This window comes from Garra rufa, chromosome 16, assembly GCF_049309525.1.
Source record: "Garra rufa chromosome 16, GarRuf1.0, whole genome shotgun sequence".
In the NCBI taxonomy this organism is placed as follows: domain Eukaryota; kingdom Metazoa; phylum Chordata; class Actinopteri; order Cypriniformes; family Cyprinidae; genus Garra; species Garra rufa.
Window position 1 is genome coordinate 20,428,859 of NC_133376.1, and position 10,986 is coordinate 20,439,844.

General features: G+C 34.8%; 1 protein-coding gene across 1 annotated transcript; it reads left to right on the top strand.

Moving 5' to 3' along the window:
• Positions 1-260: 260 nt before the first annotated feature.
• smu1a (SMU1 DNA replication regulator and spliceosomal factor a) lies at positions 261-9,644 on the top strand. The gene is made up of 12 exons (XM_073820804.1): positions 261-360; positions 832-1,042; positions 1,118-1,270; positions 4,482-4,592; positions 4,702-4,830; positions 4,935-5,054; positions 5,150-5,266; positions 8,332-8,459; positions 8,536-8,662; positions 8,755-8,922; positions 9,014-9,166; positions 9,263-9,644. Exons 1-12 carry the CDS (start codon positions 335-337, stop codon positions 9,359-9,361), a joined length of 1,542 nt encoding a protein of 513 aa, XP_073676905.1. The 5' UTR covers positions 261-334; the 3' UTR covers positions 9,362-9,644.
• The last annotated feature ends 1,342 nt before the right edge of the window (positions 9,645-10,986 follow it).

Here is a 10,986-nt window from a genome sequence, read left to right on the forward strand (position 1 = left end):
ATTTTTTTTAAAGTAAGAAATGACCAATAAGAAGTGTTTTTGTTTATTTTCTTAGTGTCTTGTGGTGTTAAAGCTTTGTTTTCACTTAGTAGTACAATAAAAATATTTTTCCCATTACCAGACTAACGTTTGTAAATATAAAACTAAGTTGTATTATAATTTTAATGCAAATAGTTTGTCATTTTCTGACTAGTGGGGGTTGGTAATAGCCGCTAGGTGTCGCTGTTGTGTTTAGTTAAGATGTACTCAGAGCCGTAGAAGAAGACGCGTGTGTTGTTCCTGTCGCGGTGTGTCTTCAGCTTTTCACTGCACATCAATATTATCATTTTCAATAATGTCTATTGAAATAGAGTCCGCAGAGTAAGTGAATTAAATTTTGTTTTTTTCAAACATCACATGCATGCCTAATTGTGCAGTTTAAACGACTACGTCTATTTTACAAGCTGTTTTTTGCGCAGTTTAGGTCGTTTGGGTTGTTTCTCTAGCTAACTGTGTTAGCATTATCAAGAGCTAGTTTTGCACACAGCTTAGATTTTAAATAGAGTTTTCTGTTTTATATTTTTTGTATTTTAGTAGCAAAACAAGCATATGTTTACATTTATTTATAATTATGTTGTTCAGAAGAACACTTTTGTGCATTGTGGATGTCATATGTTGTGCTGTAACACAATATACGATTTTTAGACATTACTGTTTTGTATATATTATATTTTATATATGTTTTATATAATTTATATATCACACACACAGAAAGAGCGAGTGACGTTTTTTTGGTGAAATATTCCCTTTTAGTAAAATGCTAAAATGTGGTCTTTGGTTATGTTTTTCCAGCGTTATTCGTCTGATCATGCAGTACCTGAAGGAAAACAGCTTGCATCGGACTTTAGCAACGCTCCAGGAGGAGACAACAGTGTCCCTCAACACAGTGGACAGTATTGAGAGTTTTGTGGCTGATATCAACAGCGGTCATTGGGACACTGTGCTTCAGGCTATACAGTCCCTCAAACTCCCTGACAAGACCCTTATTGACCTTTACGAACAGGTGAGAGGCAGGATTTTTTTACAGCAGAAGTCATTTTGAACGTAACCATCATAAGTGTTGTTGTTTTTTTTGCAGGTTGTTCTTGAGCTGATTGAGCTTCGAGAGCTGGGAGCTGCAAGATCTCTGTTGAGACAGACTGATCCCATGATCATGCTGAAACAAACCCAACCTGAGCGATACATCCACCTGGAGAATCTTCTAGCACGCTCCTACTTTGACCCCAGAGAGGTGAGGGATCTATAATAAAGCACTTCACAAAAACCTACAAGCTTTCAACATATTTAAACATGCCGTGTGTGAAATAGAAATACATTCATCTAATAGTTTATGCCATGTTTCAGTACAGTTGTACAGTTTAAAAGGATAGTTCACTCAAAATGGAAAATTCAGTCATTAATTAATTACTCTTCCTCATGTCGTTCCAAGACTGTAAGACCTTCGTTCATCTTCAGAACACAAATTAAGATATTTTTGATGAAATCCGAGAGCTCTCTCACCCTCCATAGACTGCAAGGGTCCTACTACTGTCAAGGTCCAGAAAGGTACCAAGAATTTCAACAAAATAGTCCATGTGACATCAGTGGTTCAACCGTAATTTTATGAAGCTCCGAGAATACTTTTTGTGCACAAAAATAATGACTTTATTCAACAATTAGTCAATTTTGGAGAGTGTCTCAATGCATGCACGCGCTTTCCTCGTGTGTAAACAACACATGCTGCTGATGTAGAACGTGCATGTGCCGCGCTTTGTTTACGTTTAGAGGAAAGTTTGCGCATGCATCCAAAATGCCGCTAGGCTGTTGTAGAGGACTAGTTCAAACTAGTTAAATAAAGTTGTTATTTTTTGTTTTCTTTGTGCAAAAAAAGTATTCTCGTAGCTTCATAAAATTAAGGTTGAACCACTGATGTCACATGGACTATTTTGTCAATGTTCTTGGTACCTTTCTGTGCCTTGAACGTGCCAGCACCCGTGCTGTCTATGAAGGGTCAGAGCTCTCGGATTTTATCGAAAATATCATAATTTGTGTTCTAAAGATAAACAAAGGTTTTACGGGTTTGGAACAACATGAGGGTGAGTAATTAATGACAGAATTTTCATTTTTGGATGTACTCACCTTCTAAATGCTTCGACCTGGTGCAAAGTACACCAAAGTTCAAAGCAAAATTAAGAGCTCCAACCCATTTTTCCATAGAATAAAAAGATTACAGCTTTATAACGACATGACAGAGAGTAAGTGATTTCTTCACTTGCAAGAGTTAAACACTCAAGCTTTTATTTTGGCGTAAAAACTGTAGGGTCTGTGAAAACGGTTTTACAAATGCGTTTCATCTCAAAGCTGGTGAAACAATGTAATCACCTGTCCACTAGCATGTTGAGAATTATGCAAATGTAAAAATACAGCATAATAGGTGCACATTGAGTTCTCAAATGCATGTGTTTTAAGAAGCACACTAATGGTGCGTTCACACCGGATGCGAATGAAGCGGCAAGCGCGAGTGATTTACATGTTAAGTCAATGCAAAGACGCGAATAGCCATCCTGTGGCGCGAAACGCGCGAATGAGGCCGCGCGAGTTGAGCGTTTCAAGCGTTTGCCGCACCATTCGCGCGAATCGCGTAAGTTCAAAAATCTGAACTTTGGCGAAAATTCGCGCCGCGTTAACCAATCAGGAGCTTGCTCTAGTAGTGACGGAGGCAGAAATCTGAAACAACAATGGGGGACAAAATCACCGTTGCTGTCTGTGGTTACTCGGAGCTGTTCCATACATCTTTGTACTTTTATAGAAACGGAAAAAAAAAGGATCTTGTTTGATAGAAAGTGAGTGAAGAGGTCGGACAATCTGGTAAGTTTTAAAAAAACGCTCTTTACTCAATATGACCTACATATATATACATATTGAGACTACAAGCAAGCTAAAGCTGGCAAATTGAGCTCATTCACCTGTTTTACAACTACTTTCCCGCTGACTAGTGGCAGACGCCCCTCCCATGACGCGAATTCGCGTCTGTTGTGAAGTAAATTTCACGCGAGAATGAAGCGAGTAAACTAAAATGTTCAAGCGTCCAACTACGCGCGAATAGCGCGGTTCATTGCCCAAAAAATGGTGCAAAACCGTCTCTATTGCAGTTACATGCTCACGTGAAGTTGCTGTGCTACATGGTCACAAAGAAATTATAGTTTTTGCACACAATTTTAAGCATTGTGACTTTTAAAACAAGTGGTTTTAAGATGTTGAAATGCAATCAGTAGCGGAATAGAACTCATTTCGCTATACGCACATACTGTCAAAGAGGCGCGCACACATGAAGTGTGCTCTAAGAGTGTGCAAGTATTGAACAAGTTATTTATGGCACTATTTAGGCCATGAATGGTTAAATACACACATTTTATGTGTCAAAATGCCCAACTTTGCAAGCATCCTCGTAAACACAGTAATTTAAGTCTTAAGTGAAAGCAAACAGCTGAGGGGAAAAAAAAAAAAACATGTAACAGTATATTGGATCCGGGCAGCTCTTAAAGTGTCAGCAGTCTAATGTTCCTGCTGTCTGTCATTCATGTTAATCAAACAACAAAAGAGAAAATTTCTCACTGCTCTTAACTAAATCACTTTTGTAACTTTAAGAAGAAGAAATATGTATTTAATTTATACAGTGAAGAATATTCAGTGCTTTTATACATTTGGTTACTTGTATGTAGTTAATTTATTATTCTTATTTTAATCTCTTACTTTTTACTACAGAAGACCAGTGAGCTTGAGGGTTTTTTTTTTATTCAGGCTAGAATTAGTTTTTTGACACTGGTTTCTATGGAAATATAACATTTTGATATCATAAAGACCTTATTTAAAGCAAAAACAACTATATTGTGATATGTATCATTCATTAACGTGAAATATAATTACTCATATCATCATATAAGATTTTGGGTTCATTATGAAACGCTGTTGCGATATTTTTAGATTGTGGCTAGGTAATTAATGCAAATCTCTGGTCTATGTACAATGGTGGCCAAAATTATTAGAACACTAGTACTCTAGTAGGTCTCTTGAAGCATCTTGGAGATGTCGCTACAGTTCTTCTGGATTTAGTCTGTCTCAGTTTGTTCTGTTTCTTCATGTCATTTCAGACAGACTGGATGATGATGAGATCAGATCTCTGTGTGGAGCACTAGCTGTTGTCAGACTCCTTGTGCAAATAAAAATATCACTGGATTATTAAAATTAATGGCAAAATGAATGTTTGGAAATGTAAACTGATATTTCCTACTGACACACTACAAAAAAAAAAGCATTTTTAGCAGGTGAAAATACTAGTGTTCTAATAATTTTGGCCACCACTGTATATCTACTTTTTCACACATTTTCTAGCATTCTGTGCAGTCCACCATTATATTTTTCTCCATTCTGCATGATTTCTGAGCTGACATATGTATTTTTAGGCCTATCCTGATGGCAGCAGTAAGGAGAAGCGTAGAGCCGCTATAGCTCAGGCTCTTGCTGGTGAGGTCAGTGTGGTACCACCGTCACGTCTGATGGCTCTTCTTGGACAGGTGAGCTAATCTTCCCTTGCAAATGGGTGTTAGTGCAGTAATGCATTAGACACTGTACACTGATCTCTGAATTACACTTGTATTTGATGGTCTGTCTCTGTCTCTAAAGTCTCTGAAGTGGCAGCAGCATCAAGGTCTTCTGCCTCCTGGTATGACCATTGATTTGTTCAGAGGTAAAGCAGCTGTAAAGGACGTCGAGGAGGAGCGATTCCCCACTCAGCTGGCCAGACACATCAAGGTACAAGAACCAGCATCTGTCCTCCATAATAACATGAGATGGACTGGAGGTTTGTTACTCACCTCTGTGCGTGCGTGTGTTGTTGTTTTTTTTTTTCGTTGTAGTTTGGTCAGAAGTCTCACGTCGAGTGTTCGCGCTTCTCTCCTGATGGCCAGTATCTGGTTACCGGATCCGTGGATGGATTTATTGAAGTGTGGAACTTCACTACCGGCAAAATCAGAAAGGTCTGTGAATCTGCACTGAGAGTTATGCAGCCATATTTGTGGTATTGTTTATGCGTGTTTATTCATGGATCACGTGTTTTGTTTGTTTTGGACAGGATCTGAAGTATCAGGCTCAGGATAACTTCATGATGATGGATGATGCAGTGCTGTGTATGTCTTTCAGTCGAGACACAGAGATGTTGGCCACAGGAGCACAGGACGGAAAAATTAAGGTTTTATACTAAATTAAAATTGGACGAATTAATCAAACCTTCAGAAATGCTCTGATAATTTTTAAATCACAGAGATAGCAAAAACAGGGCCCAAAGGTCAGAGTTGGCCCCTGATGCCTTTTAATTTGGCCCAGCATGCCAAATCACAAGAGTGGGGAAAAATAGGGGTAAAAAAACAATATATATTTTATGTACATCTTAATTTCTGACTATTATTTCAAATTTTGTATTAAAAAGTAGAGAATGTCAGTGATTAAATATAAATAGAAAAAATTATAATATAGTTAAATGTAGTGTTGTTAATATTTTATATTAATAATAACATCAATTATTAATATTCTTATATTATTATTATTTTATTATTAAAAGCATGTACATAACCTATTAAAAACATTTATTATTGTACATTAATAACATTAATTATTAATATTTTAAGTGTTTTAAATGGTTCTTTGAATTACTTTTAATTTTTAGATATTATTTTCATTTGGAAATGTTTGTCCTATATATATATATATATATATATAGTTTTTTAAAACATGGTCTATAGTCTTTTTTTATTTTTTAATTATTTATGTCTATACAGTTTTGGTTTTATTTATTTTGTATAAAAATGCATGTACATAACCTATTTGACAATGTTTTTAATAAATACTAACTTTATTATTATTATTTTATTAATAATAACATTATTTATATTTTTGGTATTATTATTTTATTATTATTAGTGTGATTACAATTTGGAATTCTTTATTTTTGTATATTTCATTTTAAGTTTTTTTCATTTCATAAGTTTTGTCATGTCTATATGTCTACAGTTTTTTTTAGAGATGCTCCGATCAGCATTTTTGGGGCCGATCACCGATTACCGATCACCAAGATCATGATCTGCCGATTGCCGATCACTGCCGATCACAGAATGGCAGGGGAATGGGAATCTTTGATCTATAATCTAGCAGAGTTTGCACCATTTGTAGAAATGAAACTAACTCTAAATTAACTATATTGAAGAAAAAAAACCTCTAGAAATAGGCTACAGTCAAGATCTTGAAGAACCACCAAGTTAGGGTTAAGTTGCTGATGCCTTCCCTGCTGAAAAAAACATGCTGGTCCTTTGCTGGTTTATGCTGGTCATGTTGCTGGTCAAGGACCAGCATTAACCAGCCAAAGAACCAGCATGAACCAGCAAAGGACCAGCATAAACCAGCTAAAACCAGCATCCCAGCACCAAAACACACCTAAGCAGCATATGCTGTTTTTTTCACCAGGGTTTGACGATAGCAAGACGATTATTAATATTATCCGTCAAAAGGCGCCTAACTTTAGCGATGCAGTGCAGAGAGTCGGTTCTAGGATGCTTCAGAAACTTGTCGTGATATAAACACACGCCACGTCGCCTTAACGCGCCGCATGGGGAAGAGATTTATTTATATTAAAGTGCACCTCGCACTAGACTAGGCTATGTCCTTTGATATTGTAAATGTTCTTTGCTTGGATTTGTAGCTGCTTTTTAAGATGGTGTAAGGATATTATCCAGCATTGCAGTCATTAGGATAAAGGTAGTAAAATGTAGTTTAGGCTGAATTAAATATGATATATCAGAATCTGTCTGCATATAGGAAACATAAACTTTACCTCAGTAACATCTATATGCGTTCATTAGAATTACGATGCGATAAAATGGCGCTAAACATACACACGTGAATTACACGCGCACCGTTTCTCCTCATTCTATATGACTGAACTACAACATGAACTGATGACAACAATCAGACATACAGCGGTAACATTATTGCAATATGACGGGTATAGAAAGATACATTCATTTACATTCAAGCACGCACATTCACCACTCAGAATGAAACCGAAAGTATACTTCTCCGGCAAAACTACAGTCAGCGCTCTGTACACGCACAACTTAGTCACATGCCCAAGAACAAGACTACCCTTACAAAACTAATAAAGAATTTAGTACTCATGTTGCATGTTGCCACTGGTAAGCTCCGCTCTGCTGTTGTTTACCTAGGCGCCGTGCATGCACGTGTGAAAAAGTTGCGCGAGTAATTTCGGTCAGGTGATCGGCTTTTTTGATCGGCGCTTTTGGGGTTCGCCGATCAAGCTGTTTTTACCCAATATCGGCCGATCATGATCGGTTTCCGATCGATCGGAGCATCACTAGTTTTTTTTGTATAAAAATGCATGTACATAGCATATGTTAAGTGTTTTTATTAATATTTTGAATTAGTTTTTATTTTTATATATTTAAATTTCAAAATGTTTAAGTTTTTGTCATATACTTTTTAAAACATGTTTTATTTTTTAATTTTCGACATGTCTATAGTTTTTGAGTTGTTCATTTTGTATAAAAATGCATGCACATAACCTATTTAAAATATTTGTAAAAAAAAAAATTGTCTTGACATTCATTAATATTTTTGTATTACTAATATTATTATTAATAGTGTTGTAGTAATATTTTGAATTTTTTTATTTTCTTTTTTGAAGTTTTTAAAGTTTTGTCAGTTTTTTAAACATGGTTTTAACATGTCTATACAGTTCATTTATTTATTTAAAAGTGCATTTACATAACCTATTTAAAAATATTTTCGTAACTACAAATTTTAATATTAATATTTAGATTCATATTTTATTATATTTTTTATTACTATTTTATATTAAGTTTTTTTATAAATTTTGAATTAGTTTTTATTTTTACATATTATTTTCATTTTAAAGTTTTTTTTTCATGTTTAAAATGCTTTTTTAACGTCTATACAGGTTTTTTTACGTATTTCTTTTGTACAAAAATGCTTTTACAAATTTTATATAATGCGATTTTGTTTGAATGGCAGAGCTGAGGGTTACTTGCCATTTAGCTAAAAAAAAAAATATATATATATATATATATATATATATATATATATATATATATAAATATAAATGAAAATGTATCAATAAATCAGCTTTCCTACTGTAAATATAAATATATATATATGATATTTTATATTTACAGTAGGAAAGCTGATTTATAAATTATTTTTAATGATGGATGGGTTGTTTTTCAGGTGTGGAAGATTCAGAGCGGTCAGTGTCTGCGGCGATATGAGCGTGCTCACAGTAAAGGCGTCACCTGTATCAGCTTCAGTAAAGACAGCAGTCAGATTCTCTCTGCATCCTTTGATCAAACCATTAGGTGAGCGTCTCTTTTTACTATCTTCAGCGTCCACAAGAACCACAGCGCATTTCACTTACGCTTGCTTTTTCATCAGGATCCATGGATTAAAATCAGGCAAGTCTTTGAAGGAATTCCGAGGTCATTCTTCCTTTGTGAACGATGCCACACTTACTCCCGACGGTCACCACATCATTAGTGCCTCATCGGATGGAACTGTGAAGGTACAATCAACTCTCAATGTTAAATCTTGACCAGCTCAAGTGAAGTCTCATAAAATGTAACGTGTTTCGTTTCTTTGTTTTCTTTCTCCCAGATCTGGAACGTAAAGACCACAGAATGCACCAGCACATTCAAATCTTTGGGCACGTCTGCAGGAACCGACATTACTGTTAACAACGTGATCCTGCTTCCTAAAAACCCTGAGCATTTTGTTGTGTGTAACCGATCCAACACTGTGGTCATCATGAACATGCAGGGCCAGGTGAGGAACTCATGTGTGTTGTTAATGAAAAATATTGAACTTATTTGGGTCGGTCTATGCATTATGAATCTCTTGTTTTTTCCTCCTGCAGATTGTGAGGAGTTTCAGCTCTGGTAAGAGAGAAGGTGGTGATTTTGTGTGCTGTTCTCTGTCTCCACGTGGCGAGTGGATCTACTGTGTCGGCGAGGACTTTGTGCTTTACTGTTTCAGCATAGTCACAGGCAAACTAGAGAGAACCCTGACTGTAAGTCCTCTCACCATCCATCTCTTCCTTCATTTGCTTGTCTTTATCAACAGCTTTTTCCATTTTTAATTGAAATCTTTTTTTCTTTTCCCACAGGTTCATGAGAAGGATGTCATTGGCATTGCTCACCACCCACACCAGAATTTGATCTCCACATACAGTGAGGATGGGCTCCTCAAACTCTGGAAGCCATAACCACACAGATGTGATGTAAAATGGGGATTTGGATTAGTTGGGGCGGGCAGGAGAATACAATTAGAACATGTCTACTTTTTAACCCGTTTTGTACATACCTGTTTTTTTAAGTGCAGTGGATAAGTTTTTTGTTTTTTTTCTATGAAGTTAAATTTGGCAAATGGAAGCATCTGTAATTTATAGTAACAAGTTTTTTGTTTTGATCCAACGTTAGATAATTTTTCCGTTTTTTTTTTTTCTTGTCATTCTCATAATTTCTCACAATTAAAGCATTTGACCACAAGTTGTGTCTTGCATGTTGAAAAGCTAGAGGTGTTGATTAAAAAAAAAAAAAAACATTTCTGTAATCATTTAGTCACCCATGACATTAAAAATGTTGAAATTGACACACCATAGAGTATTTTAAAAAATTTGATGTTGATAAATGTAATTAATGGTGTATAAAAGAAGGCCGGTACTGATGAGTTTCTTTAATTTCTAGGATTTAAATGAGTAAATCTACAATACCTGTCAAAAGTGTTTAAACTGTAAGATTGTAATGTTTTTATTTTTTTAAGTCTCTTCTGCTCACCAAGTCTGTATTTATTTGATCCAAAATACAGCAAAAGCAGTAATATTGTGAAATATTTTATTTTTACTGTTTACAGTAACTGCTTTTTATTTGAATATATTTTAAAATGTAATTTATTCCTGTGAACAAAGATGAATTTTCAGCATCATTACTTCAGTCTTCAGTGTTGCATGATCCTCCAGAAATCATTCTAATATGCTGATTTGCTGGTCAAGCAACAATTTTCATTAGTATCAATATTTGAAACAGTTGATGAATAGAAAAATCCAAAGATCAGTATTTATATATAAAAAAAAAAGATTTTGTAACATTACACTCTATACCATTCAAAAGCTTGGAGTCAGTATAATTTTTTTCTTTATTTTTGGGAAAGAAATCATAGAAATGAATACTTTTATTTAGCAAGGATGCTTTAAATTGATCAAAAGTGATGATAAAAACATTTATAATGTTACAAAAGATTTCTATTTCTGTTCTTCTGAATTTTTTATTCAAAGAAACCTAAACATTTTTTTTACTGTTCTCAATGTTTTTTGAGCAGCAAATCAGAATGTTAGAATGACTTCTGAAGGATCATGTTGCTGGAGTAATGACGCAAAAAAAATCAGATTTGAAATCACAGGAATAAAGGTCATTTTAAAATATATTCAAATAGAAAAGTTTTTTAAATAGTAAAATGTATCCAATTTGTACTGTTTTTGATCAAATAAATGCAGGCTTGGTGAGCAGAAGAAACTTCTTTTAAAAAACTTACTGTTTTACTGTTCATAAACTTTTGACTGGTAGTGTAGCCACTCAGCATAACCATATAACTAGATGATACTTGGATCAGCAAAAAATTAGGGTAGAAGTTCATGTTATTCTCCCCATCCCTATGAAAAACTGATCAAATTTAGTTTTCCCTAACAAAAAGATGAACATGGGTTAGGTTGGATTATGGGTCTTATTAACAAGAAACTACCATTTCATCTTTTTTTTTTACATTTACCTTAATGGTTAAAAAATATTTATAGTCACACACATTCTTATAAATTGCTCTGAAACTATATTGTGA

Excerpts from the sequence above, each read along its gene's own strand:
- smu1a (XM_073820804.1), top strand. The coding sequence starts at position 335 with ATGTCTATTGAAATAGAGTCCGCAGA. Across the intron at positions 1,271-4,481 it reads CCTACTTTGACCCCAGAGAG|GCCTATCCTGATGGCAGCAG; the intron begins GTGAGGGATCTA and ends ATGTATTTTTAG. Across the intron at positions 8,460-8,535 it reads TCCTTTGATCAAACCATTAG|GATCCATGGATTAAAATCAG; the intron begins GTGAGCGTCTCT and ends CTTTTTCATCAG.